Raw genomic sequence first — 24,815 nt, 5'->3', positions numbered from 1 at the left:
CCCGTGAGCGCGGTATATCAAAGTTTTTGTGCAAATCATCGTGATTTCTGCGCGCTATATTCGTGTGCGCGTTTTATACGGGTGCGTGTTATTTGCGTGAAAATACGGTAGTTAATCAGTGCATGTCAGAGCATTTACCTTTCCGGCCCGCAATAGAATCCTCTACTGCTGTTAAGTATAGGGAGCCCTTTATGCGGCAGCCCATGGCTAATTAAGTTCTTAATATCGATTTAACCAGCTATGTGTTAGCTAGTGTCGCATAAACCAGATATATAATGCCAAAGCCTGGACATGGTCTGGTAATGCATATTCGGAAATAATACTGGCAGTGGTCAGCTAAATGCTCACTGCTAAGATTTTGTGGGTAGACCATGAGACGGTTTCAAAAATAGATGCAGAGTCTGATTTTGTATTGGGTCAAAATCTCAAGCCTGAAATGTCTCATTTCGGCTAGAAATGAGATTTTGACCCAAAACAAAATCAGTCTCTGCACCTATTGTTGGAACGGTCTTATGGTCTACCAATAAAACCGTAGTTTTTTTCAATCTTCAACATACCTTTATCGGTACATAATCAATTTTTTACTACTTACAGACAGATACAGCCTACTGCAGCCTAGTGTTCTTGGGATTACCAGATTCAGTTTTGGGTGCACTTCAGGTGGCCCAGAATTCAGTGGTACGCTCTCTATTTAGATTGGACAGACGTGAGCATGTGACGGAATATTTTATAAGGGTGTGTTGGCTGAAACTAAGGGATAAGGTACGTTACAAGCTACTGGTAAATGTTTTCATGTGCTTACATAAGTTGGCCCCCAAACACCTGGTCCAGAGCATCTTGATGCGTGAGCCGACTCAACTACGTCGCTCAATTGAGCATTGTGATCTATTTGTTCCATCTGTGCAGGACTTAAGGCTTTCCTCTTCCAGGAACAGTGTCTTTCACTGCATCGGCCCCAGGGAGTTGAACAACCTTCCAGGATACATTCGCTAACAGCAAAATTTACAGAACTTTCGAAAAATGCTGAAAAGACAACTGTTCTGTAAGATGAAATATAGGGTCTGAGTTTGGCTGAGGGAGAAGGAGTGGTGACTGTTGAGTGTTGAGTCCTAGTCACAGAGGTTTTCGATGGTCCGGTCTGTTCTATTTGAGTAATGATGTTTGTCATTGAGGTGTCCTGAATGCTACATGCAATTTTATATTTTGATGTATTTTAGGGCTTGGCCAGTTGTCTGGCATTAAATGTTGCTCATCATTGATGCGAAGTGTATGTCATATGCAATTTGATTTTTATGTAAGTGTGTAATTTATTTTATAGTGTGTTTTTGATGTGATTAGTATGATAAATGTTATGTCTTAATTTGTATGTTATGTAACTCGCCCTGGATAAGGGCGGGCGATAAACAAACAAACAGACTCATGTTCTATGAATGTAGGAAGTCTGAGGTAATAAAAGCTGACATTTTCCATGGAGCTAGTGATGCATCAGGATGGAGGTAGACTACTTTCCTTCCGTTATTTTCCTGATCTGAGGTATGGATGATGAAATATTGACTTGGAAGGTGGTGATGGAGGTATAAGATCTTCAATATCTTGAATAGCATGCACATCATCTGTAATTCTCTTTAGTATGTAGACATCTAATTCTTTGAACAGACCTTCTGAAGGATTTGGAGTTGCCCTATCTATTTGCAGCTCTCTCTATAGCGGAGAGAGATGACTCAGCTTAATAAGGAATTTGCTAGGTACAAGTGCCTCCTTCTGTAGCCCCCCCCCCCCAAATCTGTCCCTACTCCTGCAAAGGATCTGAAAGTGACAGAAAATTTGTTACTGGGATTTGTTATAGAATTTGCCTTTTTAAACATAGGCAGGTTCCTTAGTGATACTAACAGAGAATTTGCTACATTTTCACAACTACTGATTCCATGTTAATCCATCACAATTAAAAATAATTTACTTATTTATTTACCTGCAAGGATGAAAACTCCAATGAGAATAAGAAACACCAACAAATATAGTCCAACCACAGCATACTTCAGTGCTGCGATGGAGCTCAACTGACCACAGCGACCTGCTGCCCTCTTGTGACCGGCAGGACCTAGAGATCACAAAAAGAGCATCGTAAATATCTTTCTTGGCAATGAATATGAATCAGTTCTTTTACTTCAATGACTGAGAACCATTTTGTACTCTGATCCTTTAATACGGTGGTCCCCAACCCTGTCCTGGAGGACCACCAGGACAATTGGGTTTTCAGGATAGTTCTAATGAATATGCATGGAGCAGATTTGCATGCCTGTCACTTCCATTATATGTAAATCTCTCTCATGCATATTCATTAGGGCTAGCCTGAAAATCTGATTGGCCTGGTGGTCCTCCAGGAAAGGGTTGGGGACCATTGATTTAATAGACCAGGTACCTAGACTGACTGGTACCAAAAGCAGCAGTTCACCACTAATATTTTTAAACTGAGAGTTATAATCTTAGCATACCGGTAAAACTGGCAAGTACCTGTTAAGATGCACTTTAAATTACAGATGTGCATCCTATCATTTAACCACAGAAATAACTCCTAAATTGACAGGTGTCTTTCCTGTGTTAAATTCCTGCCTCTTTTTTGGTGTTCATAGCTAACCAGCCAGCTTTAAATCTGTGATTTTTGTTAGAAGGCAATTGCCTTGCAACAAAAGATACTTTATTTATTCAATTTTCTATATTGTTCTCCCAAGAGAGCTCAATATGGTTTACATGAATTTATTTAGCTACTCAAGCATTTTTCCGTTTGTCCTGGTGGACTCACAATCTATCTGGGGCAATGGGGGGGATTAAGTGACTTGCCCAGGGTCATAAGGAGCAGTGTAGGTTTGAACCCACAACCTCAGAGTGCTGAGGCTGTACCTTTAACCACTGTGCCACACTCTCTCACTAGGTTGCCTCTCATGCCTACCTGTATCTGTTTCTATCTGTGACTAGCAATAGTGCTTGTTTCCAGGACCTGCCTTCAAGGGATGCAATAACCTCTCACACTGAGGATATGCTTCCAGGGGCTTCTGCCCAACAGGGGTTAGGATGGCCATTTTATTTGACGATTCAATCATTAGGCATGTAGATAGCTGGGTGCCTGGTGGACATTATCTTGTCTTTTTGCCTGCTTGATGTAAATATGGTAGACCTTATATATCACCTAGAAATGATTTTAGATAGTACTGGGGTGGAGCCAACGCTTTCCTATGTCATGTGGGAATCAATGACATAGGAAAGCGTGGGAAGGAGGAACCAGAAAACAAATTTAAGTTCTTAGGTAGAAAGTTGAAATCCAGGGTACAAGTTTCATATGTGCTCCCTGTTCTATGTGCAGAACTCAAAAGACAGGCTGAACTCCAGAGCCTCAATGTGGGAATGAGCCAACTGTGCATAAAAGAGTAATTTTTAAAAAATTGAAATAATTTTCATATTTATATTAGATAAGGAAAATGGAACATCACCATTTACAGCATTAAAAAGAAAAAACCCCCCACCCCTTTATAGGTATTAATACAAAGAAAATTCCAACAAGCCCACATTTGCGAATTTAGATTTGTTAGGAACTGGATCATATTCTGGGAAAAGGGAAGCCAATTCCAAAAAAGATAGGCTCCATCTTAACCAAAATTTAAGAGTTCTAGCAGTCTTTAAATGAGATCCTGGGGGAAAGGGTTCATAGTCAGTGGTGTGCAAGACACCAGCGCGCTGACAATCCATCGCTGACAATTCAACACAAGACAGAATCACGCCGCCGAAAAACTTATTTTTTAAGAGCTCTGATGGGGGATGTGGGGGGAACCCCCCCCCCCACACACTTTAATGCACAGTGTTCGCGCTGCCGTTGGGGGGGGGCGGTGCAACCCCCCACATTATAGAGAAAACGGAACAGTTTCTGATTTTTTTCAGGAAAAGTTCCATTTTGTCTATAATGTGGGGGGTTGCACCCCCCACACCTCCCCCAATGGCAGCGCGAACACTATGCATTAAAGTGGGGGGGGGGGTTCCCCCCACCCCCACCCCCGTTGGAGCTCTTAAAAAATAAGTTTTTCGGTGGCTTTCGGCGGTGCACTTCTGTCTTGCGCTGAATTTTCAGTGCTGGATTGTCGGCGCGCTGGTGTCTCGCACACAATTATCCCATCACCGGGGAAAAGCCGAGTTGCTCAGGAGAGCATAGCTTGCATACTATCAAAACAGGGAAGTTATGGCAGCCTGATAGAGAGGGTGCAATAAAGGCAAAAGCTAGCCAGATGACTGTTTAGGAAAACCTGAAAAAGATTGCTAATTATCCTTGTCATCTTCTAAATAGGTTGTAGATCCATAGAAACATAGAAGCATGATGGCAGGTGGAATTTACTATGTCTTACAGATATGAATGCTATTTTGTTAAAAGAAATTACTCATCTAATTCAAACATGTCTCTCTCAGAGAAATGGTCTACTAAGAATATTTAATGTTGATATCTGACACTTGTTAGGTTTGCTTTGTTTCTTATGCATGACATATTGTATGAAGTCTGTATATCCCTGGCTATGTCTTTTTCTTTCTATTTTGTATTAAAATTTGATAAATAAACTAAGACAAAAAAAGGCCAAATGGCCCATCTAGTCTGCTCATGTGCAGTAACCATTATCTCTTTCTCTTTCTGAGAGATCCCATGTGCCTATCCTAGGCCCTCTTAAATTCAGACACAAAACAGTTTGAAATATCTATATATAAATCATAACATTTAAGAACATAGATCCTTTACTGTTCTCTCTCTCCATGGAGATCTTGATTTCAATTACCAGTAGCTAATGCTGACTGTGTAAACGTCACATGAAATAAATGACTACTTCAGTGTGCTGACATGAGCGATAGTGGCGGCAGGGCATCAAAGTATGGTAAAGAGCAAATTTTTACTGCACCTTGATGAACCCCCATCCCCTTACCTTAGTGTATCTGGCTTTTTTAAAGGTTTGGATAAGTTCCTGAATGATAGCCATAAACTGTTAAGGTAGACTTGGAGAAAGCTACTGTTATCTCTGGGGATAAGCAGCATGGAATCTTGCTGGATTCTGCCAGATAATGATGACCTGGCTTCAGGCCCGAGGAGAGAGGGGTAAGCTGGTATATCACTTTAGGGCCTATGAAGCTCAAGGGAGCCCAATGAAGCCCAAGAAACATCACAAAAAATGAAATGTGTCATCTCGAGAAGGAGACGTCCTTACAAACTAAGACAAAGGACGGCAAGAGAACTTCTGTGTACAAGATCGCGATGCGTTGAGTGAGCATGAAGCAATAGAAGGCCGTGACAATGATAAAATACTTTTGAGTGACATAATACAGTGCATTCAAGATTCAACAAACAAAAACTTGTGAAAGTGACTATCGACGAGTGTTCTCACGTTTTCATTCCTAGCTTCAAACTTATTGCTTGGATTACTCCTCCTTGCTTTCCCAACGAATCCCGGGAGGAAGAAGAAAATGGGACATGAGCCACACTGATTCATCGTAGACTCCAAAGAAGACTTTACAGGACAGTGAAGGAAGAAATAATTCAACAGGTAAAGTTCCCTGTAAATGCTGAAATTGTAGCATAAAGGACATCATGTGCCTTGTCTATGTTATCGAGAGATTCGAGATTATAAACGGCTTGACAGTTAGTGGAAAGACAGTAGCAATATTGTCCTAACTTTAGAACCACTAACGAAATTCTCGATAGCAATACTGCAAATTTCTATGTTCTATATTTCTATATTTCAATTTTGTATGTCCCACACACCTTTTTTTTTTTCTTTATTTATCATTTTAATCATATTTCAGTAAAATAGATATTGAACAAATACAAGAGTCTTACACATTGAAATAAAAAGAAATTATAAACAAATAAATCAACAGTTCCTTTCACTAGATCAGTACTCTTGTGTAATCCTCATTATGGAGAGAGACAATTTCACAATAGAAGGAATGATACTATAAGCAAAAAGTTATTAGGAAAGGTAGTGACACATCCCCATTTATAATATGGAGTTGCATACTAAGGCAAACTCTTGGGAATCTGCAATGTTACCCCTTTCCTCTCTAAAAAAAATTGTAACTGGGAGGGCTCATAAAATATATAGGAATTCTGATCCAAATAGATCATACATTTACAAGTATATCGTAATTGAAATTTTGCTCCCAATGCTTTCACCCTATCATTCATTTCCAGGAATCTTTTTCTTCTTGTCTGTGTAATTCTTAATACATTTGCAAACATCGAAATTTTACTATTCAGAAAATAAACTTCCTTCAGCCTAAAAAAAAAGGCAAAAAAGTGCTTCTTTATCTTGATGAAATACAAAAAACGTTGAACACAAAATGACTTCCTCTTGAAAATTCTCTAATATATTTGAAATATCCAGTTGGCCTGCTGTCGTTATCTGAGGAATAACCTCAGAATCAGAAGAGGAAGGCTTTTCTTGAGAAGCTGGCAAAAAATAAATTTTATGTAGAGGAGGCAGTCCGTTATCGGGATATTTGGAAACTTCTTTCAGGAACTTATAAAAAGTTTCTTTAGGTGTCATAGTCAGTGTCATAGGGAAGTTTAACAGCCTTAAATTCAATTTTTGGTATAATTCTCAAGATTTTCTATTTTTCTCGTCATTAAAAGTTTGTCCTGCAGAATAGTTCGAGTAGTAGATTTTATTCCCTGCACCAACGGTTCTAAGAATTTACTCTTTCACCCTGGGACTTCAAATCCTCTTCAAATTTTTCTAACCTCAAAGATTGAGCCTGAACAAGAGGAGAGGTTCCCAGACATACCCTGTAAAGGGAGTCTAACACAGTCCAAATAGTGTCTAGAGTAACTTCAGCGGGTCTAATAAGGGGCTGTAATGTTGGTAATTCCCTTCTCTCCACTGGAGCTCCATTGACTAAAGATCTTCCAGCCATGAGTTCTGGTGAAGCCGGCAAGCCCGATAGCTCCGGAGACAGCGGGGAATCCACTGCCAACATTGCTGCCAAAGTTCCCCTCTCTCGCAGCTGCAAGGGAGGTGCAGGTCCCGCAGGACTAAGCGAGATTTCGCTTCCTAGTGCCAACGCTTCCTTCGAATCTGTCTCAGCAGAATCGCCCCGAGGCGAGGATGTAAAGAAACGTGTGAGAAGTCCTTGCCTCATTAAAGTAGGTCCCGGCTGTTGGGCTGAAGCAGCCACCCTGCCTCGTCTCTTAAGCATAACAAATTTCGCTCAAAGAGCTGTAGCACGAAGAAAGAACTTTTCTGGCAGAAGGAGAACTCTGAGCGTCCTTCCACTACGATGCCATCTTGTCTCTCCCCACACACCTTCTTTGTACCGGGGCCAGGATTTTCTCTCGGTGGCCCTGCTTGGCTTGCTCACTGAAGCACAATTACTAGGGTAGATTCTTATGTCTTATTTTTAAAATCAAGGGAAGAAATAAAGGACCTGCAGGGAGGAGGAGGAGGAAACACATGCCAAATTTGCGTTATACTACAAGTATGAACTCCTCCAGCTTGTTTTTATTGTATTACGTTCAAAAAGCTTGATTTGATTGTTTTTCCTTCTTAGGGGATAAAGTCCTAAAATATGTCAACAGCATAATCCCATGGCTATCAAAAATACAAAATATTAAACATGAACTAAACAGTGTTAGATGTAATGAACCCATGGATTACATGTTTATCTTTGTAATAACTAAGTAAAAAATATTAGATTATAGAAATGGAAAATTATACATATACTAAATAACAAATGTTCACATACAAGCCTGCCAATGCATTAATAAGTAGATAGCAATTCAAAACATTTCAGAACATGGTAAGGACCTTATTTGAAAAGCCTTAGGGCTCCTTTTACTAAGGTGCGTTAGGGCTTTAACGTGCGGAATAGCGCGCGCTACATTGCCCCGCGCGCTAGACCTTAATGCCAGCATTGAGTTGGCGTTAGTTCTAGAAGCGTAGTGCGCCTTAGTAAAAGGAGCCCTTAGTTGTGATTTATACATGTAGGCCCTGATTCTCAAAAAGTGCGTCCCGATTTTAGGCAGCTGTAGGCGTCTTACAGCTGTCTAATCAGCCAATCAGGATGCACGTTTAAAAAAAAAAAAATGCTCCCCAGGCAGGCCTGAAGGCACCTCCGGGAGCCTAGGGAGACCCGCAAGACGCCTAAGCTCGCCTAAGGGCCTTAGGCGAACCTAGGTGGCCCTACGCGTCTCCCTAGTAGAGGAAGAAACCTTAAAAATGTAGGCCAGCAAAATGCTGGTCTACATTGTAAGTAGACGCAGCTGCTATACTTATCGCGGCAAGGGATCTCTCTGCCGCTATAAGTATAGCGGGCCGCGGCCTGTCCGATCGGATGCCCCCCCCCCCGACATTACCGATCTCCCTCCCACCCCGACACTACCGATGCTGGCAGGAGAGTGCCCAATCCCTCCTGCCCGAAGACGGCGCACCCCCCCTCCCTCCTCCTCCTGCCCGAAGACGGCGCACCCCCCCCCCTCCTGCCCGAAGACTGCACACCACCCCCCGGCGCTAACAACCCCCAAACTAACCTGTTCTTCGGGCCAGACGGTTCTTTCCCGTCTAGCCGGTAAGCCCGCCTCGTCGAAATGAGGCGGGCTCGCCCCTTCCCGGCCCATCCCGCCGAAGCCTAAGGCCTGATTGGCCCAGGCTCTAGAAGCCTGGACCAATCAGGCCTTAGGCATAGCGGGTCCGCCCATCCCCACTAAGTCTAAGGTCTGATTGGCCAAGTGGGGATGGGCGGACCCGCTATGCCTAAGGCCTGATTGGTCCAGGCTTCTAGAGCCTGGGCCAATCAGGCCTTAGGCTTCGGCGGGATGGGCCGGGAAGGGGCGAGCCCGCCTCATTTCGACGAGGCGGGCTTACCGGCTAGACGGGAAAGAACCGTCTGGCCCGAAGAACAGGTTAGTTTGGGGGTTGTTAGCGCCGGGGGGTGGTGTGCAGTCTTCGGGCAGGAGGGGGGGGGGTGCCGTCTTCGGGCAGGAGGGATTGGACACTCTCCTGCCAGCATCAGTAGTGTCGGGGGGGGGGCGGTCGGTAGTGTCGGGGGGGGCGGTCGGGCGGTATTGTCGGGGGGGGGCATCCGATCGGACAGGCCGCGGCCCGCTATACTTATAGCGGCAGAGAGATCCCTTGCCGCGATAAGTGTAGCGGGCCGTGTCTAATCTAACCCGATTCTCTAACCCGCGTCTGTAACATGGACGCCGGTTACAGAATCGGGGTTTAGTTTAGGCCGATTCTGAATAGGACGCCTCTCCCGGGCGTCCTATACAGAATCAGGGCCTCGCCTTCAATATAGGCGGCCTGCCTGGGGAGCATTTTGTTTTTTTTTAAAAACGTGCATCCCGATTGGCTGATTAGACAGCTGTAGGACGCCTACAGCTGCCTAAAATCGGGACGCACTTTTAGAGAATCTGGGCCGTAAAGTCCAGGATATACTGTACATATGTATATATAATTTAGGAAGCTGGTATTTACATGTGCACGATTGCAAGGGACTGTGGTATGGGAAGAACTAAAATTATGCAGAGCCGCTCACTCTTAGCGTCAAGTGGAAAACAGGCAAGAAAAATGAATTTTGCAAAAGAATGCCTACCAGATGTGGTTATTTTCCTGAAGGCCTCAAACCTCACTTCATGCTTCACTTCAGTGCTTTAACGAGCTACACCTGCTCATCTTTCTTACTGGGCCCTCAAATTCCTGCTCAGTCAGCCCTTTATCACCCTTCCCCTACTGGGCCGTAGTTTAACTTTACTTAACCTGTTTGGAAAAATGGAACCAAAAGGCTCGGGTTCAGCGTGCCCTAACCAGATCCCCTTTCCCTTCTCCCACCGCAAAAAATATACTCAAATTCAAAGGCATTCCTGTAGAGAGCAGGGGCAATTGCCAGTGCCTTCAAACTGGGTAAGTTCTCTATGGAGGTAAGTTTAAGGACTGGAAAAGTCACACTAAATGCTTTGAGTCCCTTTATAAATCTGATCTAGGACTTAACTAAAGACCTTTTTTATTTTAAACTTTCAGGACTACTATGGATTGTGAAGGTCCACTAGATAAACAGGTATTCCAGACTCCATTACTTTCATCTATCTGCCCCTATGCATGGAATAAATTACCCAAGTTTGTCCATCAAGCCCCTTCCCTTGTTTAAAAGCAGACTGAAAACCCATCTTTCTTATATAGCCTTCAATCCATAACCCTACTCCCCACTGCATACCAACCCAGACAGCAGATTAACCATTCCTCTTAACTGTATCCATGACGTCCTGCTCGTCTGTTTAGATTGCAAGCTCTTTCGAGCAGGGACCGTCTTCTTTGTGACTCTGTATAGCGCTGTGTACATCTGGTAGCGCTAGAGAAATAATTAAAAGTAGCAGTAGTATTTGAATCCTTAGGAGGCCTGTGACATGAGTGGGACAGAGGCTGTTATAGGGGAAAACACCCTCCAAGGATTCAAGACAAAGTTAGACAAGTTTCTGCTGAACAAGAACATGCGCTGGTAGGGCTAGTAGGGCTGGTAGCTGGTAGGGCTAGTCTCAGTTAGGGTGCTGGTCTTAGACCAGAGAGCCGCCGCGTGAGCGGACTGCTGGGCATGATGGACCACAGGTCTGACTCAGCAGTGGCAATTCTTATGTTCTTATGTTCTTTAAACCATTTCCAACATGCTCGAGGGAACAATTGCATTGCTACAACCGGAAGCATGAAAAATTTCATGTGTAATATAGCTAAATTTCACACAAAAGGCCTGATTCTATTAACGGTGCCTAACTCCTTCTCACTGTTTGGCACAGTTGTCAATGAACTACTAGGCGTCGTTTATAGAATTGCACCTAGTGGTGACTAGTCAATGTAGGTTTTGATGGGCGTCCTAATGTTAGGCGCCGGTATATTAGGCGCGGGTTTTCCTGGTCTAATATACCGGCACCTAACACAGACATCTTGTGATGCCTAAGTCATACTATACCTATTCTCCACCCCTATCCGTAACTACCTTTGAAGGTAGGCGGAAGTAGGATTTGACTCTTCTCTCAGGGCATAGATAAAGATAATGATTATGCTGCCTGGGTCCACATTGAGCAATATCTTTCGAACCCTATTCCCTTATCTTGCCTACCATATTCCTCTCCGTCCACTCTTTCTTCTAAATCTGTGACTATTTCTGCAACTCTTCAGGCCATACAATATTTTGATACCTTCTCAAATTCTGATAGAAGACACACTTTGGCTGCTCCTTTGTGGCATAATTCCATATTCAACATAGGTAACCGCTCAGTACATTGGCGCTTGTGGATTGATCAGGGTATTTGGTCTTTGGGTCAAGTTCTGCATAAAGAATCTCTATTATCTTTCTCTCAGATTATGGATAAATTTAACTTGCCCCCTTCTGAATGTTTCCACTGGCTCCAACTTTCTCAATGTCTGAAAAAATATTCCCCCTCTATTTTCACCTTCTCTCAAATATCCCATTTCATCACCCTGTCTCAACAGGGCTGTCTTCTAGGCCACTCAACTTCTCTCTTCTATAAAGAACTTAGATCTCACCTCTTCCCTAGATCCAACAGGACTACCGATTCCTGGGTGAATTTTACCTCTTGGTGCGGTTCGGATGCAGATTGGGCACGACATTTCTGTAAAATTATTCGCCCAACTGCCTCTACTAGCTTGACGCAATCACTCTACTTTCTAGCTTATCATGCCTTCTGGACACCTTATAAACTGTTTCGAGCTGGGCTTCGGGACTCAAATCTGTGTTGGCACTGCAGTGCGGAAATGGGCACTCTCCACCATATGATCTATGCTTGTCCTCTTCTTACCTCATTCTGGACTAAAATTTGGGAACTTATTCGACGAATACTTTCTATCACATCTGACTTTACCTTTGACATTCTTCTCTTTAGATCTTTAGCAGTGATTGATCCACTTACTCCTACTCAACAATCTCTCCTTAACATATTAATTGCCCTTACGATCCAAATGATCCTTCATAACTGGAAATCAGCAGATACCCTTAACATTGTATTTTGGTGGAATTCTGTTCTCATGACTCACTCATATGAAATCAAAGCTGCGGAGTTCTCTAACAGAGCCCTGACCATATCTCGCATCTGGGAACCTGTACAACACTTTTCTGCACAGCCGTTGACTTCACTGATTGCTTGATTCTGAATTATTGTCCCTCACAATCGATATTGGAATACTCATTAAAGATGTTGATGCCCGCCCTACTTTATTTCTTTCTCTTTGATATTGCTTTTTCCTTCCTAATATCTAGTATGCTCATCTCATTCAATCTGATTTCCTTCTCTCTACTATCTCCTCCTCCTCTCCAGGATTAGGATATGTTTGACATTGAGATATCACATTACTGTATTATTATTAAGATTCTCTACTTCACTTGTTTTTATATTGTTCTAGAATGTACTGAGACACTAACTCTGTTAGTGCATATGTATATCTCTCAATGTATTCCTTACTGTACACTATTTTTCTTTGTTTATTGTATATTGAAAATCAATAAACATATTTGAACTCGGATTTGATTCTTCTCTCTCTTTCTCTTCATAAATCCAAAAGACCACTTAAGCCTGTCATTTCTTTCTTTATAATATCACCAAAATCTGACCTTTACTTTCTGAGCACACTACCAAAACCCTTATCCACGCTCTTACCACCTCTCACCTAGATTACTGCAACTTGCTTTTCACAGGTCTTCCACTAAGCCATCGCTCTTCCCTTCATTCTGTTCCAAAATTCTGCTGCATGACTTACATTCTGCCAGTGTCACTGTGCTCACATTACCCCTCTCCTGAAGTCACTGGTTCCCTATCGATTTCCTCATAATGTTCAAACGCCTCTTATTCACTCTGCAGTTCTTCAGTATCACTCATCTGTCCTCATATTCCTCCCAGGGAACTCCGTTCATCAGGTAAGTCTCTCTTATCTGTACCCTTCTCCTCTATTGACAACTCCAGACCCCGACCCTTCTATCTTGCAACACTGTATGCCTGGAACAGACTGCCTGAGTCAGTGTATCAAGCTCTGCCTCTGACAGTATTCAGATCTAGGCTAAAAGCCCACTTTTTAATTCCTAACTCTCACTCACATGCAGGGCCGGATTTAGATGAAAGAGGCCCTAGGCTATTCCACTTATGAGGCCCTTTCACCTCCCATTTTTAAGTTTGTAAATTACATGAGAGATAATAAAATACATCATTACTGTGATATATATCAATATGTTAAATGAAACATGTTGTTATTGGTACTAAATTTTATAAAAAATGTGACACGGATCTTGAGGCCCTAGGCTGAAGCCTAGTTAGCCTATAGGAAAATCCAGCCCTGCTCACTTGTAAGGTACCCATTGTCTGCTTTATCATTCCCTCTGTGAGAAATTCCCTAACCCCTATTTGTCCTGTTTGTCTGTTTTAAATTAGATTATAAGCTCTATTAGGCAGGGATTGTCTCTTACATGTTTAATATACAGTGCCATATATGTCTAGCAATGTTATAGAAATGTTAAGTAATATATGACACTGTATATTAAACATGTAAGAGACAATCCCTGTCTAATAGAGCTTATAATCTAATTTAAAACAGACAAACAGGACAAATAGGGGTTAGGGAATTTCTCACAGAGGGAATGATAAAGCAGACAATGGGTACCTTACAAGTGAGTGAGAGTTAGGAGGGTAGGCATGGATAGGTGTCTCAACTTAGGTGTTGCTAGGCATCACTCCGAGTTCCACATGGAATTCTTAATTAATTTATTTTTAATGAGTTTTCAATGGTGTGGTCAATTACCACACCAATTAAGCTCATTACTCAATTCTGAGCTCTGCATGGAACTCAGCTACGCATCCCCGATCTAGGTGCGACTTATAGCATCAGGCCCAAAATGGCTGTGAACCTATTAAAAATGTTCACAGATTATTTTGGATCAAGCAGCTTCGTACTCATAATTTATTCATCTTCCCTCGCAGATGAAAGTTCTCATCAAGTCGACAACACATTCTTTTACAACCAGAAAATAATCTATTCAGGACCACGCTGAGTGTGCCCATGAGATGCTCCCTTCTTAAAAAGAAATTTGTGCAATACAAATTTGTAATCCCACCATTGTGATCTAAGCATTGACTGCTAGAACACCCCCTGTTCTGCTAGAAATTCCAAGCTCTCAACAAGCAGGCATCACAGATTTCTTGCCATAATTGCATTTTAGTGGCATGACATTTCTTTGGCATGAAGAAAAAAACAAAAACCTGGACTGAGCAATTTATAAAGTAAAATAAGCTTACCCTAAAACGGAAATGAATCATGCCCAAAGTCTTGGAAAACAATGTGATATGAAGGCCAATGAAAATACCGCTGATAGCTCGCCGTGAACTGTTTGGGAATTCATGTTCTTCTATTCTTTCCTCAGTACACTTTATTCAGTGAAAAAAAAAATCTCCAGTGTAGTATACTCCATCATAAAGATTTCAGTAGGATTCTTTGATCACCTCCTCCTTGAGCAATAGATTTTCCTGCTGGATTACTCAGGGGCCATGCTACTAAAGCTTAGTGCATGCTAACAGGTATTAGCACAAGCCAAATGCTCCATGTCCTATTTTATACCTATTGGTCATGTAGCATGTGGCATTTGCTAGGGTTACCAGATGTCTGGATCTACCCGGACATATCCTCTTTTCAGAGGACTGTCTGGGCGACCAGACGGCTTTTCAAAACCCAGCACTTTGTCCGGGTTTTGAAAAGCTGGTAAAATCGGGGCCGAGTCTGGCGAGCATGTGCGGATGCGACACAGTGATGTCACATGAATGCGTGCATGCATGCGATGTCATTACATCGCATCTGTGCATGTACAGATGCAGTTGCACTCCAGACCCAGCCTGGAGAGACAAATTTTGCATGGGGCTGGGGTTGGGAGGCGGAATGGGGCGTGGCCATGTGTCCTCCTTTACCAGATGCAAAAACTGATAACCCTACACTTAGCACATGCTAATGTCTATTAGCACACACTAAGGCCCCCTTTAACTAAACCGTGCTAGCGGGTTTTTCCCCTCCCCCAAAAAAAATCTTTATTCATTTTATAAACCAACACAAAGTGCAACATATTATCAACAATTAACAATATAGACAGCACTTAATTCCATCAAATGATATAATATGTATATATCCCTCCCCCCTCCCTACCACCCTTTCATACAGAATAAAAACAATTGTAATTTATTTACCTTGATCATTTGTATTGCTCTTGATTGTTTTTATTCCGTGCTAGCGGTTTTTAGCACAGGGAGCCATGCTGAATGCCCCGCGCTGCTCCTGACGCTCATAGAGTTCCTATGAGCGTCGGGAGCAGCGTGGGGCATTCAGTGCGGCTCCCGGTGCTAAAAAACGCTAGGGCGGTTTAGTAAAAGGGGGCCTAAGTTTTAATAAAAGGGTTCCTGAATTTATAAATCTGGGACATATCTAAAGGAAAAACATAACCTAAATAGCCAAGTAAAACAGAAAAACAGAAAAATATTGAAAACAAGGAAATAACGAGAGACTCCTTTTATTACGCAGTGGTAGAGTGTTTTACCTCGGGCCGGCTAGATAAATGCTGTGACGCTCATAGGCATTGCATGACCATCGGATCATTTACTTCTCCGGCCCATGGTAAAATGTTCTATTGTTGCTTGGTAAAAGGAGCTCAATATCTTTGTAGGGCTGATTTATGTTAGGAGGGGAGGAGATAAAAAAATGGTAATGGGAGATAGTCACAAGAAATTATAAAAGAAAGGCTTGGTGGAATCTTCCCTTACAGATTATAGCAATCCCAAAGAAAAAAAATAAGGGGCCCTTTTACATAGCTGTGGCCTTAGTGCTTCCTTATGCAAGTCTTTCCCGCACTCTAAGGCCATTTCACTTCAGGAGTAAAATGGCTAAAATTCAGATGTTGACAAGTAAAAACCAGAAGACAAATCCACTGCAAGTTCAGAAGCAAAACAAAACAGCCGTAGAGGAGATTTTATTTTTATATTTAAATCTTTTTTATTAAACAGTGACAACAGCAGGAACAACAAAAGCGTAAGACTAGGTTTACAATAGAAACTAGCTACCGCGGAAGACTGGACTTTTATGTCCTCCACGGTCATGATCAAACACCAAACCACCCCTATCCCGCAGAAAGAACCCCGCCCACCCCCCTTCCCTCCCTCCCCTAGCAACAGAAATACTACAGTACACAGACGGGGGTTAGATGTCAAACAGGTATGCCCAAATACAATTGGAGTCTATTGAGGATACAGCTACGACTCACAGGGGACAAAATGTTCAAATATGGAGTGCAGGTGTTGTCAAAGTGTCTGCTCTGGTGACGAGAAGAACAGGCCAAGCGGGCCTCCCAGCCCATAAGCTCATGTAGCCAATTCCTCCGAAGCCAAAAGGAGGGGGGTTCAGAAGAGAGCCAACAACATAAGATATATTTCTTCCCAAAAATGAAACATTTACTAAGAAATAGTTTTTCTGAAGAAGTGTACACTGAGGCCCGGATTCTGTATAGGAGGGGTTGGGCACTCTCCTGCTGGTGATCTTCGGGGGGGCATTGAGGGGTCCGGCAGGAGGGGTTGGGCACCCTCCTGCCGTCGATCTTTGGGGAGGCCATGGGGGGGGGGGGGTCCGGGGAGGGCAGTTAGGGCATTTTGTTTGGGGAGGTTCGTTGGGGGGGGGGGTCCGGAAGGAGGTGTTGTGTACCCTCCTGCTGGCGATCTTGGGGGGCGGGTTCTTTTGACAGGAGGGGTTGGGCATACTCCTGCCGTGAACGTCAGGAGGGGTTGGGGAGTCTGGAGGCTGTAGCTGCGGCCGCTATACTAATTGCGGCAGGGAGATCCCTTGCTGCGATAAAGTATAGCGGCCGCGTCTACTTACCATGTAGACCAGCATTTTGCTAGCCTACATTGTAAGCATCTCCCGCTCTGCTAGGGAGACATGTAGGGCTGCCTAGGTTTACCTAAGGCTATCGCCTAGCCTTAGGCGAGCTTAGGCGGGATTGTGGGGCTCCCTAGGCTCCTGGAGGCACCTTCAAGTTTATTAGGTTTCAAGTTTCAAGTTTATTAGGATTTTATATACCGCCTATCAAGGTTATTTAAGCGGTTTTTACAATCAGGTACTCAAGCATTTCCCTTCAATATAAGCGGCCTGCCTGGGGAGCATTTTTTTTACAAAACATGCCTCCTGATTGGCTGGTTAGACAGCTGTAGGACGCCTACAGCTGCCTATAATTGGGACACTGCAGAATCAGGGCCTGAGAGCAAGGAAAAATGAGCAAATAACATAGAAAGCACCGTTCGTCCTCCCAGAAGAGCCCAGAATGGGTTACAAGTTTACATACACAGTAGAATGTTTAGCAGCAAGGTTACAATTTCACATACCACAGATGTATAGAACAACAGATTAAAAGAATGAAGAGCTGTAGTAGAAATTCCTTTGTACATGTTTTGGGCACTGATCTCAGTAGCATGGCAAATGATAGGCAACAAGGATGCAAATTCACATATGATATACAGAACTAAACTAAACTAAACTAAACCTTAGGTTTTTATACCGCGCCATCTCCATGGTCGTGGAGCTCGGCATGGTTTACAGGGATTGTAATAAGAAAGGAACTCCAGGGAAAGGGCTAGATGAAGATCGGAGGGAAGAAGAGTGTTAGAGAGCTAGGATATCAGAGAGGGGGAGAAGTTAGATATTAGAGAAAAGCCAGGTTTTCAGATGTTTGCGGAAGGGTTGGAAAGCACTCAGGTTCCGAAGGGGGGAGGTGAGGTTATTCCAGAGCTCGGTGAATCTGAAGAGGAGGGAAGTCCCCAGTTTTCCTGGGTGGGAAATGCCTTTTAGTGAGGGGAAGGATAGTTTCGATTTTTGGGTAGGTCTGGAGGTACTAAGATTCGAGGAATTCCAGGAAAGAGGAATTAGTGGAGGAAGGATGCCGTGGAGGATCTTGAAGGTTAGACTGATGCATTTGAAGTGGACTCTGGAAGTTATCGGAAACCAGTGAAGCTTGGAAAGGAGTGGTGAGACGTGATTGAATTTACTTTTAGAAAAGATAAGCTTGGCCGCAATAGTCCAGTCTGGAGAGGATGATGGATTGGACGAGAACGGCAAAATGTTTTTGATGGAAACAGGATCTTACTGACCTCAGCATGTGAAGGCTGAAATAGCATTTTTTTATCAGGGAGTTGAGGTGGTCGTTGAAGGACAGTGTGGAATCAATGATGACGCCCAGGACCTTGCTGGAGAATTCGAGCTGCAGAGAGGAGCCGGAAGGCAGTGGGATTGAGGGGGGTAGCTGAGCTAATTTTGGGCCAAGCCAAAGTAGTTTTGTCTTGGATTCATTCAATTTCATTTGGACGGAGTGGGCCCAAGATTGGAGGTTTGAGATACAGGAGGATATGTTCAATGGGAGATCGGTGAGGTTCGAGTCGGTCTCGAGAAGGACAAGGATGTCATCAGCATAGGTGTAAATTGTTTCAAGGGGGGATAGATGGAGGAGTTTTAGGGAGGACATATAAATGTTGAAGAGGATAGGAGAAAGAGGTGAACCTTGCGGGACTCCACAGATTGGTGTCCAGGGGGAGGAAGAGGTACCATTCATGTTGACAATGTAGGAGCGGGAATGAAGGAATTTTGAGAACCATTCAAGGACAGTGGAGGTGATGCCAATCTCGGAAAGTTGGTAAAGTAGAATGTCGTGATGAACAACATCGAAAGCGGCAGAGAGGTCAAATTGCAAGAGGACAGCGAACTTGTTGCGGGAGTGAAGTTGTTGGACCTTGAAGATTAGGGAGGTCAGTAGGGATTCAGTGCTGAAATTGGGACGAAAGCCGTATTGGTAGGGTAAGAGGATGGAGAATTTCTCTAGGTAGGATGAGAGTTGAGTCGATATGATGGACTCGAGCATCTTGGTTAGGAGAGGGATATTTGCTATTGGGCGATAGCTGGATGGAGTGGAAAGGTCGAGGTTGGGTTTTTTCAATAGAGGGGTTAAGGCGATATGGCCCATTTCTGGGGAGAAAAGGCCCAAATGTAGAGCGGAGTTTAGGAGTTTGGTAATGGAAGAGATGGCTTGAGTGGGTATTTCCTCGTAGAGGTAGGAGGGGAAAGGGTCTAAGGAACAATTGCAGGATTTCATTTTGAGACAGAGTTTGAGAATGATGGAATCGGATACTTGGTCGAAGGCAGCCCAGAGTCTGTCGGCTGGGATAGCGCTGGAGGCCGGTAGAGTAGAGTTGGGGTCAGTGAGCACCAGGGAGTTGTAGGAGACTGCAGGTGGGAAGGAGCAACGTAGGGTAGTGACCTTATCATTGAAGAAATTTGCCAGAACATCGGCTGAGGGAGAGGAGGGGATAGAGGTGGAATCCTTTTTGGAGGTTAGAGAGCGCCAGAGTTTGAAAAGTGTGCTACTCTGGTTATTGGATCTGGAGATTTTCTCGCCATAGAAGTTATTTCTTGCTTTTTTTAATGTAGAATTATAGTGCATAATGTTGGCTCTCCAGGATTGTTTGTCTGTAGGGGAGTTAGATTTTTTCCATTTGCGCTCCAGGGCTCGACATTTCTGCTTTAGTTCTCTATGATAAGGGAGGTACCAGGGGGCTTTGCGAGGATAAGAGATGATTTGGTGGAAAGGGGGGCGAGGGAGTGGTAGGTGGATTCGGAGAGGGCGGTCCAGTTATGCCAGTTGGATTCAGGGTCTGCAAGTTTAGGAGCGGAGGAGAGTTGTTTGAGAAATTTTATCCAGAACAGGTCGCTTGAAATTGTTTTGCGAAAGGTGATGGAATTGGAGGGGAGGGGAGGAGCACCGAGATGTGACATGAAAATGGGGATGGAGAAGGTCCCAAGGAAGTGGTCAGACCAGGGGACCTGTTCCCAGCGGGTGTCACCGACTGAGGTTTTGTAAGCGGTAAGATCAAGGAAAGTAATAAGGTCTAGAGTGTGACCCTTTTCATGGGATGGGGATGGTGAGGGGGGTGAAAAACCGAGAGAGGCGAGGAAGCTCTTCAGTTCGATCGTATCCTTGTTGGTATTGTCGTCAAGGTGGAGATTGATGTCCCCGATGATCAAGAGCCTTTGAAATTTGAGGAAGGTGTTTGATATGGTTTCGAGAACGAGATCAGAGGATTTGTTCCAAGGGGCAGGTGGGCGATAGAAAAGTAGGATACCCAGTGGGTGAGGTTGGAGTTCGTCGTTGACCGAGGCCAACATGTATTCTAGAGAGGTGTGGCAGCTCTGTTCGATGAGCTGGACATCGAAGAAGGATTTGTAAATTAGTGCCAGACCGCCTCCTATACGGTTAGTTCTGGGAGAGAACAGGCCTTGGTAGCTGTGGGAGCAAAGTTAAGTGGAGAAAATTCTTATGAACTGTATAGATAGCAACAGAGGGATAATAATTATGAACGGCATGTAGAAATGAATACATGATTTGAGGGCTGAGCACAGTAACATGGTAAATGATAGACTCTATAAATATAGCAGCTAGAAATACAATACCTGGACTGCAACAAAGCAGTGTTCACTAGATGGCTTTATTGTATAAAAGGAGACTCAACACAATTTATGCTTTCACTACTAGTCCTGCATCAGGAGTCTGGTTTGTTGATGCAAAATTGTAAAAATACAGCAACTTTTTTCTAAAAACGCCAAATTAACTCTGTGAACAAAAGCTCTAAAATGACCCATATGATAAAACAGACTGCATCTGAACTTCAAATTTCAGGTTTTCCTCATTAATAGCGCATGAGCCCAGTGGTATAATAAGGGGTGGGGATGGGGCGGACCACCCTGGTTGCTGTCTTGATGGAAGGGGAGGGTGCCGGTGCCTCACCTGCTCACCACCCTCCGCGTATCTCTTTAAATGTTCCCCAGCGCAAGCAGGATCTTCCACTTGTTGCTCATGCTGGCTCTCTTCTGATGTCACTTCCTGGTTATGGGAACAGGACATGATGTCAGATGAGAGCCAAGGCATGAATAACAAATGGAAGATGCTGCATAGAGGGGTGCTCAAGTGGCAGGGAAGAGTGGGGGCACACAGTGCAGTGATGCCAGTACCAACCTTCCATGCTACGCCACATATAAGCCTCTATTGACACCTATTTTGTAGGTAGTACGGACTTGCATGTTAAACCTACACTAGTTGGTTAGAGCCAGTGGAGTAGTAAGGGGTAGGGGTGGTGAGAGGGGTGGACTGCTCCAGGCATCATCTTTACGAGAGGTCGCCTCTCCTCCTCTTTGCCCCCTGTTTACCTCTTTAAATGTTCACCGGCCTGAACAGCATCTTCCACTTGCTGCTCGCACCAGCCTTGGCTCCCTTCTGACATCAGTTCCTCGTCATGGAACCAGCACGTGACATCTGAAGGGAGCCAAGGCCGGAGTGAGCACAGGTGGAAGATGCTGCTCACTCCAGCAAACATTTCAAGATATGCAAGGGGGCGTTCAAGCAGTGGGGAAGAGTGAGGTGATGCACAACGCAGTGATACTGGGCACCATCACCTAAGGCACCAAAATCTCTCACTAAGCCACTAGTTAGAGTATGGCAATACCGAAATACTGATTTTTTTATAAACACACTCTTCTCTGGCCCCAAACACACCCCCTCCGTGAAAATATTTTAGCAAACAGTTTGCACATGCATAAATTTCCATGGGATGCCTCAACATGTCCTATGGTACACAATTTTAAACAGCAGTAAACACACGTCAGTGCTTGTAAAAGGGCCCTTAATGAGAAGAAACGGATATAGGAGCCTTCTTTTTTTTTTAAACCACAAACTATGTATCTTTATTAATTTTTCAGTCTAAACACAGTGCATAAAGGAATACATGCAAGTAATTTGAAAAACAGCGCTTACATCCATCAATAAATACATGAGAAACCATTTTCTCCCTCTCCCACCCACCCTAATTCCAATGTATACAATAAAACCATACAACAGTACATACATGTAATTAATAAATAAATCCTAATATAATATCCCTCTACCTCCCCCTTCCCTGGATGTGCAAATCAAACCAGTAATAGGGGAATAAACCATTTAATTAAAATTAATAAAATTAATATAGGTCCAAGAGGAACTTCTTTAGTTCAGGAATGAAAAACAGATATTTGAACTCCTGAATAATAAACAAAACATTTGCAAGGGTATCTCAATAAGAAAGAAGCATCTAGATCTCTGACTTCTTTTCTCAGTGCAAGGCACGCTTTATGTCTTTCCTGAGTTGCTTTTGCCACATCAGAGTAGATTCAAATTTGCTTTTCCACAAAAAGGACTTGAGAGTTTCTAAAATAAGTATGGAGAACATTGTTCATATCCTGCTCAGACACAAATAAAGGCAGCAATATAGCCCTTGAGGTTTCTTACACCACAGGACTTTCTAGTATCATTTTTATTCATATTTAACCTAGCAGGAGAAATTTTCATAAACAGATGAAGCAATTGGTAGGAAATAAATCATATTTAATGGAGGAATTAAGACTGGTGAAAAATGTGCAATTTTTATTAAATATTTTTTAAAGAGATTATCTGGGGGTCATCTCCAGAGACCAAACACAGATTAAAACATCTGTTATAATGTTCCAGTTGTTCTGTTTTGCATTGAATCACATTTTTATCCTGTATTAATTTCTAATTTAGGGCCCCATTTACAAAGATGTAGTGGTGATTCTCTTGCAGGAAATAAACTGAAGCCCATTCAATTCCTATTGGCTTCAGTGAATTTGTCACAGGAGAATCCCTACTGTGACTTTGTAAAACATAGTAACATAGTAACATAGTAGATGACGGCAGATAAAGACCCGAATGGTCCATCCAGTCTGCCCAACCTGATTCAATTTAAATTTTTTTTTTTTTTCTTCTTAGCTATTTCTGAGCGAGAATCCAAAGCTTTTCCCGGTACTGTGCTTGGGTTCCAACTGCCGAAATCTCTGTTAAGACTTACTCCAGCCCATCTACACCCTCCCAGCCATTGAAGCCCTCCCCTGCCCATCCTCCTCCAAACGGCCATGCACAGACACAGACCGTACAAGTCTGCCCAGTAACTGGCCTAGTTCAATCTTTAATATTATTTTCCGATTCTAAATCTTCTGTGTTCATCCCACGCTTCTTTGAACTCAGTCACAGTTTTACTCTCCACCACCTCTCTCGGGAGCGCATTCCAGGCATCCACCACCCTCTCCGTAAAGTAGAATTTCCTAACATTGCCCCTGAATCTACCACCCCTCAACCTCAAATTATGTCCTCTGGTTTTACCATTTTCCTTTCTCTGGAAAAGATTTTGTTCTACGTTAATACCCTTTAAGTATTTGAACGTCTGAATCATATCTCCCCTGTATCTCCTTTCCTCTAGGGTATACATATTCAGGGCTTCCAGTCTCTCCTCATACGTCTTCTGGCGCAAGCCTCCTATCATTTTCGTCACCCTCCTCTGGACCGCCTCAAGTCTTCTTACGTCTTTCGCCAGATACGGTCTCCAAAACTGAACACAATACTCCAAGTGGGGCCTCACCAATGACCTGTACAGGGGCATCAACACCTTCTTCCTTCTACTGACTACGCCTCTCTTTATACAGCCCAGAATCCTTCTGGCAGCAGCCACTGCCTTGTCACACTGTTTTTTCGCCTTTAGATCTTCGGACACTATCACCCCAAGGTCCCTCTCCCCGTCCGTGCATATCAGCTTCTCTCCTCCCAGCATATACGGTTCCTTCCTATTATTAATCCCCAAATGCATTACTCTGCATTTCTTTGCATTGAATTTTAGTTGCCAGGCATTAGACCATTCCTCTAACTTTTGCAGATCCTTTTTCATATTTTCCACTCCCTCTACGGTGTCTACTCTGTTACAAATCTTGGTATCATCTGCAAAAAGGCACACTTTTCCTTCTAACCCTTCAGCAATGTCACTTACATACATATTGAACAGGATTGGCCCCAGCACCGAACCCTGAGGGACTCCACTAGTCACCTTTCCTTCCTTCGAGCGACTTCCATTAACCACCACCCTCTGGCGTCTGTCCGACAGCCAGTTTCTGACCCAGTTCACCACTTTGGGTCCTAACTTCAGCCCTTCAAGTTTGTTCAACAGCCTCCTATGAGGAACTGTATCAAAGGCTTTGCTGAAATCCAAGTAAATTACATCTAGCATATGTCCTCGATCCAGCTCTCTGGTCACCCAATCAAAAAATTCAATCAGGTTCGTTTGGCACGATTTACCTTTTGTAAAGCCATGTTGCCTCGGATCCTGTAACCCATTAGATTCAAGGAAATACACTATCCTTTCTTTCAGCAACACTTCCATTATTTTTCCAACAACTGAAGTGAGGCTCACCGGCCTGTAGTTTCCTGCTTCATCCTTGTGACCACTTTTATGAATAGGGACCACATCCGCTCTCCTCCAATCCCCAGGAATCACTCCCGTCTCCAGAGATTTGTTGAACAAGTCTTTAATAGGACTCGCCAGAACCTCTCTGAGTTCCCTTAGTATCCTGGGATGGATCCCGTCTGGTCCCATCGCTTTGTCCACCTTCAGTTTTTCAAGTTGCTCATAAACACCCTCCTCCGTGAACGGCGCAGAATCTACTCCATTTTCTCGTGTAACTTTGCCGGACAATCTCGGTCCTTCTCCAGGATTTTCTTCTGTGAACACAGAACAGAAGTATTTGTTTAGCACATTTGCTTTCTCCTCATCACTCTCCACATATTTGTTCCCAGCATCTTTTAGCCTAGCAATTCCATTTTTTATCTTCCTCCTTTCACTAATATATCTGAAAAAATTT

At 43.4% G+C, this 24,815-nt stretch overlaps 1 protein-coding gene across 1 annotated transcript in view; it reads right to left on the bottom strand.

Annotated features, from left to right (window-relative positions):
- Positions 1-24,815, bottom strand: part of SCARA5 (scavenger receptor class A member 5) — a 426,171-nt gene that overhangs the window by 268,640 nt on the left and 132,716 nt on the right. The window contains exon 3 of the mRNA XM_033939637.1: positions 1,970-2,098. Coding sequence (XP_033795528.1) covers positions 1,970-2,098 — 129 coding nt within the window. The remainder of the gene's footprint in view (positions 1-1,969; positions 2,099-24,815) is intronic.

This window comes from Geotrypetes seraphini, chromosome 3 (genome assembly GCF_902459505.1).
Source record: "Geotrypetes seraphini chromosome 3, aGeoSer1.1, whole genome shotgun sequence".
Classification (NCBI taxonomy): Eukaryota; Metazoa; Chordata; class Amphibia; order Gymnophiona; family Dermophiidae; genus Geotrypetes; species Geotrypetes seraphini.
The sequence above is the reverse complement of the archived record's forward strand: the minus strand, read 5'-3'. Positions and strand labels throughout refer to the sequence as shown.